Source organism: Oncorhynchus mykiss, chromosome 13 (genome assembly GCF_013265735.2).
Source record: "Oncorhynchus mykiss isolate Arlee chromosome 13, USDA_OmykA_1.1, whole genome shotgun sequence".
NCBI lineage: Eukaryota > Metazoa > Chordata > Actinopteri > Salmoniformes > Salmonidae > Oncorhynchus > Oncorhynchus mykiss.
In genome coordinates, this window is record NC_048577.1 from 27403899 (window position 1) to 27424944 (window position 21046).

At 41.5% G+C, this 21046-nt stretch overlaps 2 protein-coding genes and 1 non-coding gene across 4 annotated transcripts; 2 read left to right on the plus strand and 1 right to left on the minus strand.

Annotated features, from left to right (window-relative positions):
* The first annotated feature begins 5629 nt into the window (after nucleotides 1-5629).
* On the plus strand, nucleotides 5630-11475 carry LOC118938442 (zinc finger protein 3-like). The gene is made up of 2 exons (XM_036942409.1): nucleotides 5630-6527; nucleotides 8898-11475. The coding sequence occupies exons 1-2, from the start codon at nucleotides 6179-6181 to the stop codon at nucleotides 9512-9514; spliced, it is 966 nt and encodes a 321-aa protein (XP_036798304.1). The 5' UTR covers nucleotides 5630-6178; the 3' UTR covers nucleotides 9515-11475.
* A 577-nt stretch (nucleotides 11476-12052) lies between these two features.
* On the plus strand, nucleotides 12053-20645 carry LOC110487379 (gastrula zinc finger protein XlCGF17.1-like). 2 transcript variants are annotated; one of them, XM_021559309.2, is made up of 2 exons: nucleotides 12053-12198; nucleotides 18837-20645. In XM_021559309.2, exons 1-2 carry the CDS (start codon nucleotides 12147-12149, stop codon nucleotides 19808-19810), a joined length of 1026 nt encoding a protein of 341 aa, XP_021414984.2. In that variant the 5' UTR covers nucleotides 12053-12146; the 3' UTR covers nucleotides 19811-20645. The 2 variants fall into 2 exon arrangements, 1 of the variants encoding a protein (XP_021414984.2); XR_005035716.1 differs by lacking the exon at nucleotides 18837-20645 and adding an exon at nucleotides 12271-12575 and having other exon boundaries at nucleotides 12061-12198.
* trnak-uuu lies at nucleotides 14433-14505 on the minus strand. The gene has a single exon. It is a non-coding gene; the product is annotated as a tRNA-Lys (tRNA).
* Nucleotides 20646-21046: the final 401 nt, after the last annotated feature.

The following is a 21046-nucleotide window of genomic DNA, read 5'->3' on the forward strand; positions in this document are numbered from 1 at the left end:
TTCTTTGGGTTTTGGGTTTTTTATTTGCTGTAAATAATTAAATGAATAGTTCTGTTTCTTTTTTTAGTCTAAATGTTAGGGGGTTAAGGGATAATGTTAAAAGGAGGGCGGTTTTTTGTTATTTAGAGGGTGTGGGGTTTGATTTCTGTTTTTTACAGGAGGTTCACCTGAGGGATGGTGGGGATGTGTGTAGATTTAAGAGGGAGTGGGATAAGGGGGAATCTTTTTGGGGCATAGGAGGGGTGCACTCAACAGGAGTAGGGATTTTGTGTGGGCATAGAGAGGTTAAAATAGAGAACACTTTTGTAATAATGCAGGGTAGAGTTTTGGGGATAGATGTTAAGTTTAGAGAAGCTAGATATAGGTTAATTGGGGTGTATGGGCCACAGGTGGCGGCAGACAGGAGGGAGATGGTGGACTGTCTGGCGCCCCTGTGTGTTACAAACAGGCACTTGGTGATAGGAGGAGACTTTAATATAGATTTAGGGGTAGGCGGTGATAGCAGTGCAGGTGCCATCTCTGGGCTAATGGCTTGCCATGGTCTGGTTGATGGTGGCCTGCACACTACTCCGGCAATGGTCGGTCCTACATGGCGCAACTTCAGGGGGGTTGCGCGGAGGCTCGACTACATTTTTGTATCCAGGTCTTTGGGTCAGTTATCTGGGCGGCTGTTGCCTGTTTTCTTCACGGATCACGACGGGGTGTTCCTGCAGGTGGGGTCGCCAGTCTGCCTCTTCGGTAGGGGGTACTGGAAGTTAGATCGGGATATACTGGAGGAGCAGGCTTTCGTTGATGCATTTTTTTGTTTCTTTCGGAGGCTTGACGGCCTCCGGTCCATGTGCGAGGGGGTGTTAGAGTGGTGGGATTTAGTCAAGGGGAGGATAAGGGCTTTTATAATAGGATATTGTAGAAGGAAAAAAAGGGAGGAAAGGAGGGAGGTGGATCGTATCCAAAGGTTAATTGAACTCGAGTACGAGGCAGGCAACCTCGGCGGGTCGATTGACTGGGAGAGATTCGCAGCCCTAAAGGCGCAGCTCAGGGAGCTGCAGGAGCAGAAGGCTCAAGCTTTCCTGGAGCGTGCGCATAGTGGCTTTCTAGAACATAATGAGACTTGTTCCGCTATGTTCTTTAAGTCAGTTAGGGCCAGACAGAGTAGGAAGGTAATGCAGGGAGTTAGGGAAGAAAATGGTAGTATAGTAAGTAAACCAGAGGAAATGGTCAGGGTGACAACTGATCATTTCCAAGGTTTATTTAAGGAAAGGGAAATAGAACACTTTTTAGAACACTTGTCCCAACGGTTGCCAGAGGACATTAGAGACGTGATGGAGGCCCAGATCTCACTAGAAGAGGTTGAGAGCGCTCTTAGGAGGATGGGAAAAGGGAAGGTGCCTGGGATGGATGGGCTGCCGGCTGAGTTTTACCTCAAGTTTTGGGGTATACTTGGACCAGTGGTTCTCGAAGTCTTGAAGGCCATCCTTGAGACGGGGGTCCCGGGGGGATCAATGGCTGTTGGTGTGCTGTCACTTCTTTATAAGAAGGGGGAAGCAACTGACCTTGGAAACTGGCGGCCATTGACCATGCTGTGCGTAGATTGCAAGATTCTTGCAAAGGTTTTAGCAGACCGGTTGCGCACAGCCCTTCCCTACGTCGTCCACGAGGATCAGACGTGCGGGGTAGAGGGCCGCTCTATAAGATGGAACCTACAGTTGATCAGGGATTCCATCGCTTGGGTTGAAGATAGAGGGCTGCCTTTAATGGTAGCAGCGCTAGATCAGGCGAAAGCTTTTGATCGCGTGAATAGATCTTTTCTATTCAGGGTGTTAGGTAGATTAGGATTTGGGGAGAAGTTTATAGGATGGATCCGTACTTTATATGTCGGAGCGGGGTGCCGAGTTAGTGTAAATAGTCACTTAGGTGACGTTTTTGACCTCTCGTCTGGGGTCAGGCAGGGATGCCCACTCTCGGCTCTCCTCTTCGTTCTGTACATGGAGCCTCTGGGGGCTGCCATTAGGGCAGACACAGGGGTGGAAGGCTTGTTGATCCCTGGAAGCGGTGGGCTGCGTGTTAAGATGACGCAGTACGCCGACGACACTTCCTTGCTGTTGTGCAAGGACTCGTGCCTGACAAGGTCCCTTGCCATCTTTGGGGAGTTCACCCGAGCGTCGGGAGCAGTTCTGAACCATGCAAAGTCTTCCGTCAAGTTTTTCGGAAGATGGCGCGGTAGAACGGATGTGCCTGGGGGGTTATCTCTCTGTGAAGGGGCCCTGAGGATTCTCGGGGTTCATTTTGAGACCTCCGGCTCAGCGACGCTAAACTGGAACATGCGTATCGCAGTGGTACAGAGGAAGCTAGCAATGTGGAAGGCTAGGTATTTGTCTTTTATGGGCAAAGTCCTGGTCCTAAAGGTGGATGTGTTGCCGTCTCTTTTGTATGTGGCATACATCTATCCATTGCCGGCTTGTCTGAGGAGGCCTCTAGTGAGGCTTGTGTTTCAGTTTATGTGGAGTGGCAGGTGCGAGTGGGTCGCCAGGGCACGCATGATCTGTCCCATCGGGGAGGGAGGTAGGGGGGTACCACATTTCCCCCTCAAGCTGGACGCCATTTTTGTTTCTTTCTTGTTGACGGAGCTTGCTCGTCCGGTTATACACCCGTCCGGTTACCTCCTGCGGGTGTTCTTCTCGTATAAGGCGAGAAGCGTAATGGTGTGGTCTAACGCGGGTCCTCGGGCGGAACAGCTGCCGTGGCATTTTGGCCATGCGGCCAAGTGGCTGCGTGCACACCCCGAAGTTGAAGTTGCCCGAGTAGGTTTAGACCACAGGCACCTGTACGAGGAGGTCAGGCAGGCAGGGAATCCTGCGTCTGTAGCGGGCATCTCGTCAGTGGTCTGGGAGGGAGTGCAGGCGCGGGGCCTGGACAACAGGCTCAAGGACCTGAATTGGTTGGGCCTCCATAAGTGCTTGCCGGTACGTGCCATCTTGTACCGGTATAGTTTGGTGCAATCCCCCACCTGTCCAAGATCCTCTTGTGGCAGGGAGGAGACTGTGCGCCATGCCTTCTGGGACTGTGCCTTTGCCGGACTAGTCTGGGCTAGGGCACGGGTAATGCTAGGTGTGGTTAGGAGTGATTTTGTTTTGACATGGGCTAGGTTAGAGAGAGGCGTAGGGAGAGCAAAGGGAACGGATAGGGACAGGTTTCTGCTGTGGCTTCTCATGAGTCTCTTTAAAAAGGGACTGTGGGAAGCCAGGCAGAATTTAGTCAAGACAGGGAGAGATTGGAGGGTGGAAGGGATAGTGAGAAGGGTGGAAGGTGATTTGAGGGGGAAGATGAAGAGGGAGGAGATGAAGTGGGGGAAGCATGCGGCACGGGAGAGGTGGAAAGGGGGTTTAGGGCTGGGAGTGTTAGAGTGAGTTTGGTAAGGGGATAGATTAGGGAAGGGGAGATAGGGAAAGGGTTAGGTATTGGTTAGGTATGACGGGGAGGGACGATGCTCCCCTGAGGTTTGTTTTTGTTTGATGTTTTTGTAAATATAATTAATTAAGAATGAATAAGAATTATGATTTTGTAATAGTATGAATGTTATTGATTGTAATAAATTATTTTAACCACCTTTTTGGTTTGCTTCCTGTCTGTATGTTTGGTGTGGGTTTTTCTTTTGTTTACCTCTTCATGGCAGATTTAGTGGGTGTCATGGTCTTTTAGGTCCCAGTTGTTGTTACTAGTCAACTTCCAGTGGACACCCCTATAGTGTCTATCAGAGCCCCTCCTAAAAAACAAGCTTATATTTTGGGTTGGATATTGCATCCAATTAATATTTTAATCAATGGAATTAGTCTTTCAGTTGTTAATCTTCTGTTTGTTGTGTACTAAATATTTTTGTTTATTTTCATTTTGTTTTTTTCCTGTGAAGCCATTGTGTTGCATCCATGTCTGAAATGTGCTGTATAAATAAAGCTTGATTTGATTTCAACATATGAACCCAATGACTGACCAATCAACAGGTCCATCTTAGTATGAAAAACAGTTTCACTTTTCAAGCCTGCTGAAGGCGTGGTGGAGTGGTAAACATCACCCCCGGCTCTACCAAGGGCTTGAGGTGGTCTCCCACCTCAACTCTTGACTGCCCCTGCAACACAGAAATAAACACATTTATATTATATAAAACACTAAAAGATATGGAGCATCTACGGCCTCAGTTACACCTGGCACCTAAATGTGACTTATGTCATCCGATCACTCCAAGCTGCATTAGGTTCAGATCTACCAGGATGGGCTTTTGACATCGTCTGGACGCAGTCAGGCCACTAAATATAAATAAGCAACGTAAAGAGGTGGGGTGAATGAGTGGGGAAAAGTACATTCTACACAAATGACCTTCATAATAGCAAAAAACAAATGTGTGTCTGAGGGGAAAATAACTGTCATACAAGGGGTGAGAAATGACACCCATATCAGTGGACAATTTGTACTAATGTAAATAAACATAGATGATGGAACATATTCCCTTTTGCTTATGTGATGAACCACTAAGGGGACATAAATATTTACCATCTAAACCATGTGTGACCTCTCACCTCTCTGGCTGAAGAGGTGTTCTTCCTAACCAGTCCCAGCTCTCTGACTGAGCTCCACCCTCACTGGGTCTTCAGAGGAGAGGAAGGCTGAGTAGGGATGGAAGGATGAATGGATCAGTCAGCCAAAAAAGTGTAGAGCTGCTGTCTATGCTGTTTGACAAAATCACTATTTTAGTAGTTCATTAAAGTAAATTAGGATTTATGACTGCTGAATACCAACTATCAATCACTTACAAAATGTATTTTCAGGTAGAGATACATCCTCGGGACATCCCTAGCCCGTTGAAGTTGACATTTAAAATGGTTAAGGTAGGGGTTAAGTTTAGGGTAGGGATGTCCCAAGGATTCCAGATAGCATTGACCATCGTGCATTCTTCGGTCTTTTTTTACATAGCAGGTGTAAAATAAACAGACAAGACAAGTGGGCACGCAATGCATTATGGTCATTGTAGTTCGATTATACCAATGTATGATGGAACATATTCCCTTTTTTTTCTTCCTTTATTTAAATTGACAAGTCAGTTAACAACAAATTGACGGCCTAGGAACAATCCCTTCCTAGACAGTGTGCTGGACAGTAATTATTTATGTGGCTCGTGGACCCTGTGTAACTTTACGAGAAAGAAAATACGGACTGCAAGCGACAGGCTCAGGACACGGTTGATTGGCTATCAGACAAGGTTCATTACACTGCTAGCTGGTAGGACTGGATTATACTATAGCTGAGATCCCAATACCCATGTAAACATAGCTTACTGACAGATCAATGAGGTTAGATCCCAATACCCATGTAAACATAGCTTACTGGCAGATCAATGAGGTCAGATCCCAATACCCATGTTTTGTGAACAGATCGATTGTAGTTATAGTCGTTTCGAAGGTGACGTACTTTACAGTTATTTAGACCGCGGTGGTTATTGGAGTCGTTGTTTCCTGGAAGAAACCGTTGTTGTGCATCATCTTTCAACGCTCCAATACCTGATAATGACTAAACCTGTATAGGCTATTTGGGAATTAAACTTTAATCAACCTGAAAGCGTTGCTTCATAGTAGAAACATCTGTTGAGTTGGTAGAATGTAGAAAGACCCACCTCATTGGTTAATATTCCCTGTAGTAGAAACATCTGTTGGTTTGGCATAATTTAGAAGTAGGTTTAAAATTCATACTTATTACAAATCTGCAGTTGTCTGACTATTATATTATTATTTAATAAAATAAATGTAAAAATGAACTTTTTGCCTGGAAATAAAATACACATTTATCTGCGTTTCCCACTCCAGTCAACAGGTGGCGATGGGCGTCTTTCAGGCGATGCGCGTCTTTCCGGCGACGCGATCAGCATGATTTATAATCCAGTGGACGGGACTCTTCTTCAACAACATCTAGTCAGGCACCTCGGTAGCTTCCTAGCCTATACATTCAAGCTGTTCAGACTGCTTCGGTGTATATTTTCCTCTGTATTTTAAGCATAATTCTGTCAAATAACTAGTTTCCCCATTTAAAATCATATTTCCGTTTAGTCAGGTAACGGTAGCTGGCTTGATAAATTAGCATATCACTAGGCTAGTCGCTAACTAGCTAGGTTAGCTGGCTAACATCACCGACCATGGTGTCACTAAACTACCCCCCTTCTGTTAAAGAAGAGGAGGTCTGCTGGACGGAGAAAGAAGCTCTGGGGATGAACATTGTCGTGAAAGAGGAGAAGGAAGAAGAGGATGATGTCACAGTAAAACAAGAAGTAGAGGGTGAGGCTGTTACTGTGAAAGAAGAAGAGAAAGACGTTTCAGTGAAAGAAGAGGAAGACGCGTTCAGAGTGAAAGATGATGAGGATGTTACAGTAAAAGGAGAGGAGGATGCAGTTTTTGGAGTGAAAGAGGAGGAAGGGGAGATGACTGTCACATTGAAAGAGGAGAATGAAGAACATGAGGAGCAGACAGGTGATCTGATTAAAACCAGTAAGTACTGTCTTAAAAACAGGAGCACAAACTATTGTTGAACTGGTGCGTGTTTTAAAGCAGCATTCTGCTGAATGTTTATGCTTGAATATGTTATTATTTAATGTAGGAATTGATAACTACACTGTAAGATGTGTATACCACCAAAGAGCGGGTCACCAACAAAACCTTAACAATGGATTAGCAAATTCACAACTTTAATGTCACTCAGAATTGACAAACAAGATATAAATGACACGGGATGTATGTTGCTATAGTAACCCGTGGGGGTGATGTGTGTTGCTATAGCAACCAGTGGGGGGTGATGTGTGTTGCTATAGTAAACCGTGGGGGTTGATGTGTGTTGCTATAGTAACCTGTGTGTGGGGGGGGGGGTTTGATGTGTGTTGCTATAGTAACCTGTGGGGGGGGGGTGATGTGTGTTGCTATAGTAACCCTTGGGGGGGTGATGTGTGTTGCTATAGTAACCAGTGGGGGGTGATGTGTGTTGCTATAGTAAACCGTGGGGGTTGATGTGTGTTGCTGTAGTAACCCTTGGGGGGGTGATGTGTGTTGCTATAGTAACCAGTGGGGGGTGATGTGTGTTGCTATAGTAAACCGTGGGGGTTGATGTGTGTTGCTATAGTAACCTGTGGGGGGGGGGGGTGATGTGTGTTGCTATAGTAACCCTTGGGGGTGATGTGTGTTGCTATAGTAACCAGTGGGGGGTGATGTGTGTTGCTATAGTAAACCGTGGGGGTTGATGTGTGTTGCTATAGTAACCCTTGGGGGGTGATGTGTGTTGCTATAGTAGCCTGTGGGGGTGATGTGTGTTGCTATAGTAACCCTTGGGGGGTGATGTGTGTTGCTATTGTCACCCGTGGGGGGTGATGTGTGTTGCTATAGTAACCCTTGGGGGGTGATGTGTGTTGCTATAGTAACCTGTGGGGGGGTGATGTGTGTTGCTATAGTAACCTGTGGGGGGGTGATGTGTGTTGCTATAGTAACCCTTGGGGGGTGATGTGTGTTGCTATTTTCACCCGTGGGGGGTGATGTGTGTTGCTATAGTAACCCTTGGGGGGTGATGTGTGTTGCTATAGTAACCTGTGTGGGGGGGGGGGGGGTGATGTGTGTTGCTATAGTAACCCTTGGGGGGTGATGTGTGTTGCTATAGTAACCAGTGGGGGGTGATGTGTGTTGCTATAGTAAACCGTGGGGGTTGATGTGTGTTGCTATAGTAACCCTTGGGGGGTGATGTGTGTTGCTATAGTAGCCTGTGGGGGTGATGTGTGTTGCTATAGTAACCCTTGGGGGGTGATGTGTGTTGCTATTGTCACCCGTGGGGGGTGATGTGTGTTGCTATAGTAACCCTTGGGGGGTGATGTGTGTTGCTATTGTCACCTGTGTGGGGGAGTGAACACCCAGACAATGGACATCTTTGAAAACAAAACCAGGAAGCGACTTCATCGTTACCCAGAAATTATTTGATGTTGAGATTAAAAACTTCTGCATTGGCCCTTTAATGTAAAATACATACGGCTTCTTTCAATTAAAATAGTCAAAAGAAACAAAAATAATATTAACTACGACTACATACACCCGTCTAGCTAGCTGACCACCGATTTTCATTGCAATTCATGTAAGTTAAATTAGGTTTTGGTTAAGTTAGGTTTTAGTTAAGTTGGTTATGAGAGATTTCAAAAGAGTAATATGTACACATTTTGTGCGACATTCTGTATATTGTAAAATTAGACTGCGTGACACATTTCATTTAATATCCGACTTTTAACCTCTGAAATATAGCTAACAGTTGGCTAATGTTGCTAGTTTAACGTAGTTGCTAAATGTTGATATAACTGCTTAGTAACCAAAAAGGAAAGAGATTGCAAGTGCTAGATAATACATATCACGAAAACAGCTGAATGTTGTCAAGCTATAGATAGATAGAGCTCAGTCTATAAACATGACATTATCTATTATTATAGAGCTCTGCTCAGCCTATAAACATGACATTATCTATTATTATAGAGCTCTGCTCAGCCTATAAACATGACATTATCTATTATTATAGAGCTCTGCTCAGCCTATAAACATGACATTATCTATTATTATAGAGCTCTGCTCAGCCTAAAACATCACATTATCTATTATTATAGAGCTCTCATTATGACATCAAGACATTCCCTGAGAAATTAGATTTGGAGCTCTACGTCATTTGTTTTTAAATCTCACCGTCACCAAGTTTATTTTTAATTATGTAATGTTGTGGAAACTGACCTCAGGTTATTGAGGGATCTAGTCTAGATTAAACTTCATAGGAAGACAATTTATTTAATGCAGGTGTCATTCAGGTCTCTCTGTTTAACTAAATAATCTGTTTGTCTTTGGCAGGAGAGAGACCAGACTCTGACAGCGGGAAGAGTTCCTCAGAGGAAACAGACCTGGAGACGCCTAACCAACACCACTGCTTCCACTGTGGAAAGAGTTTTAGGTGGTTTGGGAGCCTGGAAATGCATGAGAGAATACATACAGGAGAAAAGCCCTACCACTGTTCCCACTGTGGAAAGAATTTTACTCAGTTCGGGGCCCTGGTTGGGCATGAGAGAACACACACAGGAGAGAAGCCTTATCACTGCTCCCCCTGTGGTAAGAGTTTTAGGTGGTTATGGGTCCTGAAAAAGCATGAGAGAATACACACTGGAGAGAAGCCATATCATTGTTCTCACTGTGGAAACAGTTTTAGGTGGTTAGTGAGCCTGAAAACGCATGAGAGAATACACACAGGAGAAAATACTTTCCATTGTTCCCAGTGTGAAAAGAGTTTTAGGTGGTCAGGGAGTCTAAAAAAGCATGAGAGAAAACACACAGGTGAAAAGCCTTTCCAACATACTAATACACAGGAGGAGAAGATATACCACTGCTCTCATTGTGAAAAGACATTTTCCCAGTCAGAGGACTTGAAAACACATGAGAGAATAGAGAGACTGTGTTCTGACTTGTGTTTTTGACTGAGAATTTGTGTTTTTGTTTGGACTGTCAGACTTGAGTTTACTTTTTGTGATGTTAATTAATCAATTAATCCATTGTTTGAAAGGATTAAAAATAAATTGAAAACATCAAAAAAACGTTCTGTATACCACTACAATCTACAACGCCATGTAAAAACAAGATGACATGGAGGTTAAATAAAGTGTGCTTTATCAATGGAACATATTGTGACCCGTCCACTTTGGGGTGCTGTAGAGTCATAATATCCATAACAACTACAGGTCAAACAGGGAAATGGCTCCAATCTTTATCCACCATTCATTTTTTCCATAGGGCTGTGTTTTGTTTAGGCTCACCCTGGTGTGATGTTTTGGTAACCATGTAAATAACCATGTAAATCTCTCTAGGACAAGGTGACTGAGGGCACACCGTGTGTTGTGAATGTATTGTAATGTTTTTAAAATTGTATAACTGCCTTTATTTTGCTGGAACCCAGGAAGAGTAGCTGCTGCCTTGGCAGGAACTAATGGGGATCCTTTATTCACAGATTCGAAAATGACAATTAGCATCAAAGTAGACGACATGCAAGACTTCAAATAATAATAAACTTCTTCCATTATGTATGATGGAGGCCACTAAGACTACAAATCCCTGCAGTTCCACGGATTCAGACTACACATAATAATAATAATAATAACAAACTTCTTCCATTAAGTATGATGGAGGCCACTAAGACTACAAATCCCTGCAGTTCCACGGATTCAGACTACAAATAATAATAATAATAACAAACTTCTTCCATTAAGTATGATGGAGGTCACTGTGTTCTTGGGGACCTTCAATGCTGCAGAAATGTTTTGGTACCCTTCTCCAGATCTGTGCCTTGCCACAATCCTGTCTCAGAGCTCTATGGACAATTCCTTTGACCCCGTGGCTTGGTTACCTGTGGGACTTTATATAGACAGCCTTTCCAAATCGTGTCCAATCAATTGAATTTACCACAGGTGGACTCCAAACAAGTTGTAGAAAAATCTCACGGGTGATCAATGGAATTAGGATGCATCTGAGCTCAATTTCGAGTCTCACAGTAAAGGGTCTGAATACTGTAAATAAATGTGCAACAATGTCTAAAAACCTATTTTGTTTTTTTCATTATGGGATTTTGTGATGTCATTATGGGGTATTGTGTGTAGATTGATGAGGGAAAAAATCTGTAATGTAACAAAATGTGGAAAAAGTGAAGGGGTCTGAATACATTACGAATGCGCTGTATACCCCTGGCAGAGTTTTCTACCCCTGGTAGAGTTGTATACCGTTGGCAGTTTTGTACACAGTCATGTGACACATGGTCTAGAAAAATCCAATCTTAGGAGAGAACATGGGAGGCACTATATCTGCAGGTGTTTATCTGGTCAAAACCACCGATATAGGTGCCCCTCCACCCTTTGGTGGGATGGATCATGTCTACAGAGAAACCTAGATTCAAATACTTAGATGTGTGTGTATTGGGTATATGTTGTGAAATGGTTAGATATTACTTGTTAGATATTACTGCACTGTCAGAGCTTGAAACACAAGCATTTCGCTACACCCGCAATAATATCTGCTAAACATGTGTATGTGACCAATAAAATGTGATTTGATTTTGATTTGAAATAAATGTCCTATTTATCAAAGGTGCTTTTGCCTGGGGTCAAAATGACTCCAAAGGTTTTGAATTATTTAAAAGTCCATATTGATACAGAAACACATTTACTAACAAGTTGATTGACAAAGTAGTGAAAAATTGAATAGAATTGATAAACCACATTTTGGCTATGATAAAATATATGCCTCTGGGGTCAAAATGATCCATGTCAGAATCATGCTTCAATGCAAATATGTAGTGGGTGAAAAGTTTGTTTTAATTTCTCACTCATTAAAATGTGTACTGGGTGTAATATGGTTTTAAATTCTCACTCATTAAACACGAATCGATCAACACATGCTTCTCTTTGAACGACTTAATATAATATTAAACGTTTATGAAATAAATGAAAAATAAACGTTTGGTTCTTCAACTGCGTTGCCCACTCCAGTCAGCAGATGGCGATGTGCATATTTTAGGTTCAGGCGACGCTGCCAATGTGACGAATAATCTAGTGGACGGTACGCTCCCTCAACAACAACAGCTAGTCAGTCACCTCGGTAGCTTTCTAGAAAACATAGCTACATTCATGCTCTTTACACTGTTTTGGTGTATATTAGTCGCTGTGTATTAAACACACTTCTGTCGTATGTACTTGTTGGCCCATTTAAATATATATTTACGTTGTTTGTCAGCTAGCTGGTTTGCTAAGTTAGCTTAGAACTAGACTAGTCGCTAATGCTAACTAGCTAACATCTCCGACCATGAGTTCATTAAGCTACTCTCCTCCTGATAAAGAAGAGGCGGTCTGCTGGACGGAGAAAGAAGATCTGGTGAAAGAGGAGGAGGAAGAGAAGGATGTTACAATACAAAAACAAGTAGAGGGTGAGGCTGTTACCGTGAAAGAAGAAGAGAAAGACGTTTCAGTGAAAGAAGAGGAAGACGCGTTCAGAGTGAAAGAGGAGAAGGATGTTACAGTAAAAGAAGAGGATGATTCAGTTTCTGGAGTGAAAGAGGAGGGGGAGATGACTGTCACATTGGAGGAAGAAGAGGAGGTTGGATATCTGTTTAACACCAGTAAGTACCGTCTCTGCAATCATTGAACCAATATGCAGTAAAGGGGTTCTACACTTTAATGTTGTTCTGTAGGAATGGCTGAAGCTACACTAACGTGGAGAACATCAAGAGTGGACCATCAACAAAACGTTAACAATTGATGAAATGCATCCAATGACAATGCCTGAAATACTGTATTCATCAATATCTCCTATTAGATTAGCCCAATATGTAGTCTTAAAGGGGCAATCAGCAGTTGTTACATCCATTTTGGGACTTATACATTCATGATATGTACCCACCTGTTTCTTGAAGAATTCACTAATAAATGCCTCATGAACTTAGTTCAACTGTTGTACCCCATCAGAACCCAAAATATAAGCTTTTTTTTACTCCAATGTTTGTCAGTAAATATAAACAAACACTGTATATACTCAAAACATGGTTAATATTAGAATGTTGATATCATGGATGGTTGCATTTCTCCAGCCCCATCCCTCAGCTTTTTACCGAAACAGGCAGGGAGTTTTCTTTGTTATTGTTTCTACTGCTTATTGTTGCCCCCGTTACTCCTCAAGGTCCAAGGACTGTATGTTATTTTCAGTGATAGACTGGCTCTAGCAGCTGAAATATTTAAATATTCCATCTAAATGAATCAATTCTCAATTGCGATACATTTCTACAAACATAAATCGCTGTACTTTCATATCACATCAACATAATTTCACACAATACTTTCATATCACATCAAAATATTTTCTAATACTTTCATATCACATCAAAATTATATCAAATTCTTTCACATCAAAATGATTTTATGTGGTTTTAAAGCTTCTGAACCTGGTGGCTGGTAAATGCTGCCATGAGATGGCAATGTTTCAAATAGATCTAGCTTGTGTATCACTATCACTTGCTATCACCAGAAATACTTTCAGAAATTAGGATATTGGAAACTCCTTTCGATTTGTATTAACAGCTTAAAGAAAAGAACATTGGCATGAATTACCCTCCGTGAACAAGAAGCACAACATTACAAATATTTTCAAAGATGTGAGATAATTAACTTGTTCTCTGTAATATCCAGTAGCTTTGCAATCATAACATTACGTACTTTCAAGAAAAATAGGCATGGCATACCCTGACTTTGAAAAGGGATTTTCGTGAGAATTAGTTTAGAAACATTTTCTGGAATAGTTTTTATTAGAAAACGTTTTTGTTAACTTGCCTGCCTATTGGATTTGGAATGCACTGTACTGTTCATCTCTGAAACTCACTGAGATAATTTGTTTGATACAGCAGTAGCAATACAGGGATATAACATCTACAGAAAAGACAGAAATGCTTATGTGGGAGGTGTTGCTGTATACAGTGCATTTGGAAAGTATTCCAAATTGCCTTTCTCCACATTTTGTTACTTATTCTTGTTACATTTTGCCTTATTCTAAATTTGATTAAATTCTTATGGTATTTTGACGTCTGGTGCGCGCCCTTTGTTGTTTTTCCTTATTATTGAATACTCTATTGTCCGTTTGAAATATTATCGATTATTTAGACAACCGACATCCTGAGGATGAATTATAAACATCGTTTGACATGTTTCAACAAACTTTACCGGTACAATTAGGATGTATTAGTCTGCCTGTTTTGACCCCCTTTGAGCTTGTGGATCACTGAACACAACGCGCCAACAAAATAGAGTTTTAGGGAGATAATGAGGGACTTTATTGAACAAAACAAACATGTATTGTGTAGCTGGGACTCTTGTGTCTGCAACCAGATGAAGATCTTCAAAGGTAAGTGATTAATTTTATCGCTATTACTGACTTTCGTGACTCCTCTATTTGGTTGGAAAATGTTTGTATGCTTTTGTAAGCGAGGCGCTGTCCTCAGATAAGCGCATGGTATGCTTTCACCATAAAGCCTCTTTGAAATCTGACAAAGATGCTGGATTAACAAGAAGTTAATCTTTAAACCAATGTATAACGTGTATTTTTGTGAATGTTTATTATGACTATTTCTGTGTTTTGAATTTGGCGCTCTGCAATTACACTGGATGTTGTCGAGGTGGTTTGCTAGCGGAACGCCTGCACCAGAAAGGTTAAACCTGGAGGTTCAGATTAAAAATCCTAACGTTTTCAGACTAAGCTGTTTTGGCTCTGGGAGTGTATAGTCTACAGGTGAACATGTCATGGAAAGTAATAGAAAATTCAAGTATAGAAAGACTGCCTACTGAAGGAGGGTGAAGATTGAAGCAAAGCCCAAACAGGGACTTGAACCCTGGACCCTCAGATTAAAAGCCTGATGCTCTTCTGACTGAACTATCCAAGCTCTAAATTAGCTTATTTTCATACACCTAACCTGCCGGGCAGAGGCACGGTCTGACGAGGGGGCATTGTCAGATGGTACATTTCCCCAGAGAACCAGGCCTCCATTCCAAATGATACAATCAACAAAATCTGAACTAGGCAACCCTTCAAAAAAGCAATTTATCCCAGACCTTGTGGTGCATCGGTTGCACGGCTGACTCCACATCAGAAGGTTGCGTGTTCAAATCACGTTGTGGTCAGGGTTCTTATGTGTGCAATAGCTGCCTTTACAAAGCGAAGTCAATGAATCAGCACAAGTACCAATGTGGCTTTACAGTACAAATCTTGCATAAAAACGACCAAACCAATGCTGCTTTAGATGACAATTGTTTCTCACAAAAGCCTGGCTCACTGCAAATTCCTAAATCAGATGATGCTGTGTGATTGACAGACTTAAATCAGTCTTCGAACAGGGAGTTTAAATTAGTTTAAAAAAACTTTAATTTAGCTAATTTATTTGGCACATCTGCATTTGTGGAGTTTGTCCCATCCTTCTCTGCAGATCCTCTCTAGCTCTGTCAAGTTGGATGGGGAACATCACTGCACAGCTATTTTTCAAGTCTCTCCAGAGATGTTAGATCGGGCTCAAGTCCGGGCTCTGGCTGGGCCACTCAAGGTCATTCAGAGACTTGTCCTGAAGCCACTCCTGTGTTGTCTTGGTTGTATGCTTAAGGTCGTTGTCCTGTTGGACGGTGAACCTTTGCCCCAGTCTGAGGTCCTGAGCACTCTGGAGCAGGTCTTTCATCAAGGATCTCTCTGCACTTAGCTCTGTTAATATTTCCCTCGATCCTGACTAGTCTCCCAGTCCCTGCTGCTGAAAAAGATCCCCACAGCATGATGCTACCACGACCATGCTCCACCGTAGGGATGGTGCCAGGTTTCCTCCAGACATGACTCTTGGCATTCAGGCCAATCTTGTTTCTCATGGTCTGAGAGTCCTTGAGGTGCATTTTGGCAAACTCCGAGCAGGCTGTCATGTGCCTTTTACTGAGGAGTGGTTTCCACCTGACCACTCTATCATCAAGGTCTGATTGGTGGAGTGCTGCAGGGATGGTTGTCCTTCTGGAAAGTTCTTCCATCTCCACAGAGGAACTTTGGAGCTCTTAGTTGCTTTAAACTTCTTCCATTTAAGAATGTTGGAGGCCACTGTGTTCTTGGGGACCTTCAATGCTGCAGACATTTTTGGCACCCTTCCCCATATTTGTGCCTTGACACAATCTTGTCTTGGAGCTCTACGGACAATTCGTTCGACCTCATGGCTTGGTTTTTGCTCTAACATGCACTGTCAACTGTGGGACCTTATATAGACAGGTGTGTGCCTTCCAAATCATGTCCAATCAATTAAATTTACCACAGGTGGACTCCACTCAAGTTGTAGATACATCTCAAGGATGATTAATGGAAACAGGATTCACCTGAAGTCTCAAAGGGTCTGAATACTTATGTAAACAAGGTATTTGTGTTTCATTTTTAATAAATGAGCAAACATTTCTAAAAACCTGTTTTCATTTTTGTCTATTTTGTGTAGATTAATGAGGATTTATTTTCATTGTAATAATTATTAGAATAAGACTACCAAAACAAAATGTGGAAAAAGGGAAGTTGTCTGAACTGTGTGATTCGAGTCTGTAGTGACGCCGCAAGCTCTGAGTTGCAGTGCCTTTGACCGCTGCACCACTCGGCAGACCCAAAGTCATGTTCTAGTGCTGTCGCCAACTAAAACATATCTTGGTCAACCAAGAGTCGTCTGTTCATTCTACCAAACGGATTGGGTAAAATGTTATAACGTGTATTTTTTCATATATAGACACACACCATGTGTTTAATAAAATCAACTATCTAAATGAAAATTATACAAATCTAAAGGTCATTTTTTATTGTAAACATAAATAAAGCAAATAAAAACATTGCAGCCTGCAGTTAAATATTAAAAATAAATGTCCTTTATAAATCACATTATTGGATGCACTTGGCCTGTCTACAACCAACTTGAAACATTGTATCAACTATCAACTGGGTCATCCAAAACTAGCAATAGCAAGCTTGCAACACTGTATAAAATATTCTGGGCCCTCAAGATTCCCACTCTAGTGAATTTGTACTGACACAGCTCTAGGCTGTATTTGTGCAAAGAATAAAAAGTCATCAGGGATTTTATGACATTTCCACTGGATCAGAGAATTTCATTTTCCCTTTCAATGCTGAGTGGTTATCGAGAGTTGTAAATATATTTTAAATACTTTGAGCAACTATTGTCATTCGTAATTGATTCTAATAAGACTTTGTTTACTTGCTGTTTGAGGTGAAGAAAAAATTACTTTGAGAAATCCTAAATAATTTCAGTTTGCTAAATCCAATGGTTCTAACTGAGAGTTACCTTAACTTTATTGACAACACCCCAATGGATACTGTCATTAATGCGATTCTTCAATAATTAAACATCATTCTTAATACTGTTGCTGTTTAGTTACAGTCACATGTTCAACTATCATCAGCTGATCCAGGAAATCATTTTCTGAATGACAGTCACATGACAAACATCACGACATGCAAACATCACGACAGTTATGCCGTGCTCCACGTTGGATCCAACATCCCTAACAAATGAATGTTTATAATTTGTTATTGTCTGCTTGATTTACAGTAGGGTTTGGACACTTGGCTCATAATGTGTAGAGAACTGTTCCTTGATGGATAGGCTATTGTACAACACACAGAGCTATTTTCTTATTCAGGACATTTAGAATGACAACACATTACAGAGTAGCCTAGTGGGATTATTCACAAAATTATCAGGTTATGAAATGTCATGACAAAGACATTTTATTGTCCATGTTTCACCTGAACTATTAAATGATTTATAGTCCTAGGTCTTTGTTGTTGTTAGGTGAAGTTATGGGTCCTACAGTAGGTCTATGTTATTGTTAGGTGAAGTTATGGGCCCAACAGTAGGTCTATGTTGTTGTTAGGTGAAGTTATGGGTCCTACAGTAGGTCTATGTTATTGTTAGGTGAAGTTATGGGTCCTACAGTAGGTCTATGTTATAGTTAGGTGAGTGTAACAGGGTTATATTGGTGATTCCACTTGCCACTTTATTGTTAAGCCAATGGGTTTTTGGTTTGAGTTTGTCTTGCCTTCACCTACTCAACATGGCATCTTATTGGCTGGTTTGCGTAGCTTGCTTACGAGGGGGGATGTTCCAGTTAGAATCGTCCCAGTGAACAAGCACCAAACCAGCGTGCGTGAGTGCAGAGTTGGATGGTGAGACGTGCATTGCATGATGTGCAATTTTGTGTCGTTCTTATCAGAATAAAGCTACATGACTGGTGCTACATGTTGGAGTTCCGTGTCGATGACTGATTGTACACGCAAGACGAGTACTGTTACATGAAGTTATGGGTCCTACAGTAGGTCTATGTTGTTGTTAGGTAACGTCATACTGTAATATTCAGAATACATTGTGAAAACTAAAATCTTCGCTCACCATTTTGGCTCCATGCAGATATACTTAATCGATAACTAGTGGTTTCCTCATTAGCAGATATACTACATCCATAACTAGTGGTTTCCTCATTAGCAGATATACTACATCCATAACTAGTGGTTTCCTCATTACCAGATATACTACGTCCATAACTAGTGGTTTCCTCATTACCAGATATACTACATCCATAACTAGTGGTTTCCTCATTACCAGATATACTACATCCATAACTAGTGGTTTCCTCATTACCAGATATACTACATCCATAACTAGTGGTTTCCTCATTACCAGATATACTACGTCCATAACTAGTGGTTTCCTCATTACCAGATATACTACATCCATAACTAGTGGTTTCCTCATTACCAGATATACTACATCCATAACTAGTGGTTTCCTCATTACCAGATATACTACATCCATAACTATCGGTTTACTCATTAGCAGGGAGGAGTTTCTACAACCAAATTGTTTGTGCATTGCCCTCGTGCCGCAATTGTTAGCAAACACAGAAAGGGGCCTGTATTGGAGACCAAATGCGCCTGGCACACTGCTTAGGGATTCAGCAACTGTAATGACTTATTTCTAGCCTACAATCATCAATGTTATTATTAATGTGTAAACAAGACAAAATATGACTATTGTTGCTCACTTGACTGTCTTAAGACAATTGCCAAATGATTTTAGCATTCATTACAGACGACAATTGTTATACAAAATCATGGTTATGCTCTGGGCATCACCTTTTTCTAGTGGATTTTCGCTGTTGTGGGCCTTTAACCATTTGTCTGACTTTTTTGTTTACACAGGAGAGAGACGGGACTATCGTGGATCCTCTGGGGAGCCTCAACAACCTCATGATGCTGACGAGGCAGAGAAGAGTTCCTCCAGATCAGAACACCTCAAGAAACACCAGCAGAGACCCACAGGGAAGAGAACTCACCGCTGCTCTGACTGTGGGAAGAGATTCACCTCCTCAGCAGACCTCAAAAGACATCAGAGAATCCATACAGGAGAGAAACCTTATAGCTGTGCTCAATGTGGGAAGAGATTCACCACCTCATCAGGCATTAAAATTCACCAGAGAATCCACACAGGAGAGAAACCTTATAGCTGTGCTCAATGTGGGAAGAGATTCACCACTGCATCAGGCATTAAAATTCACCAGAGAATCCACACAGGAGAGAAACCTTTTAGTTGCTCTGACTGTGGAAAGAGTTTTGGTACTTCAGGATGTTTAAAATCACACCAGAGAACACACACAGGAGATAAACCTTATAGCTGTGATAAATGTGGGAATAGTTTTACTAAAGCTGGCAGTCTTACTAAACATCAGAGAACACACACAGGAGAGAAACCTTTTAGCTGCCCTGACTGTGGAAAGAGTTTTGGTACTTCAGGATGTTTAAAATCACACCAGAGAACACACACAGGAGATAAACCTTATAGCTGTACTCAATGTGGGAAGAGTTTTACTCAGTCAACCAGCCTGATATCACACCAAAGAACACACACAGGAGAAAAACCTTATAGCTGTACTCAATGTGGGAAGAGTTTTACTCAGTCAGGTGGCCTAAAATCACACAAGAGAACACACACAGAAGAGACCGCTTATGACTGTACTCAATGTGGGAAGAATTTTGTATCAATTGGCTATCTGAAGAGGCACCAGAGAACACACACAGGAGATAAATATTTTTGCTGTGATCAATGTGAGAAGAGTTTTGGTACATCTGGCTATCTTAAGATACACCAGAGAACACACAGGAGAGAAATCTTATAGCTGTGATCGATGTGGATACTCTGATAAACGATCTGATAAAACATTAGAAAATACATACATGAAGGAGTTGTTTGCTGATATCAATTAAATAATGTCACAATGTAGAATGTTTATACATTGTAGTAGGAGTATTTTAATAATGTCACAATGTAGAATGTTTATACATTGTAGTAGGAGTATTTTAATGATGTCACAATGTAGAACCCTAAACGTTTGTCCCCTGTTCTATTGATTTGGACACGTTAAAACTGTGTTTTGACATTGGGCTATCCAACCCTAGCAAAATGTAATTGAAAAGATGTTGAAAAGAAGACTATGCCCGACGTCCAGTACATGTTTGGTTTTAGTTGAGAAGATTTCGTTTTTTCAACGTACCTGCAGCCTAAACACATGGACCCAGTATAATAAATGGGTCTATAATCAATTTTATTATTAATCCTACATCACTCCAGTATTTATTTACAACATCCAAGTGCTAATTGTCTTTATTCCACTACTGAAGAAGCATGACTCAAATAACCTTATATTTCAAACATTCAGCCTGACAAAAGATACATGTTTTATTATTCCATGCCTCACCACTGTTAATTATTGCCAATACATATTAACAAAGGGATGTACATTTGGTATTTATATTTCATACTTACATTAGTAATCATATTTATTTAAGCAACCAACTGACAATTTTTGGGTACAATTACAGTTGAAGTCAGAAGTTTACATACACTTCGGTTGGAGTTATTAAAAGTAGTTTTTCAACCACTCCACAAATTTCTTGTTAACAACCTATAGTTTTGGCAAGTCGGCTAGGACATCTACTTTGTGCATGACACGTAATTTTTCCAACTATTGTTTACAGACAGATTTTTAGGGTTGTATCTGGTGGGTTCCTTGATAATTTGTGTGAGATTGAGGGCATCTAGGTTTAATTTTTGGTCACTTATGAACATTTGAAAATCTTGGCCATGTTCTGTTATAATCTCCACCCGGCACAGCCAGAAGAGGACTGGCCACCCCACATAGCCTGGTTCCTCTCTAGGTTTCTTCCTAGGTTTTGGCCTTTCTAGGGAGTTTTTCCTAGCCACCGTGCTTCTACACCTGCATTGCTTGCTGTTTGGGGTTTTAGGCTGGCTTTCTGTACAGCACTTTGAGATATCAGTTGATGTACAAAGGGCAATATAAATACATTTGATTTGATTTAAAGTAATTGAAGCCATCAGATTGTTGATTCAGCAG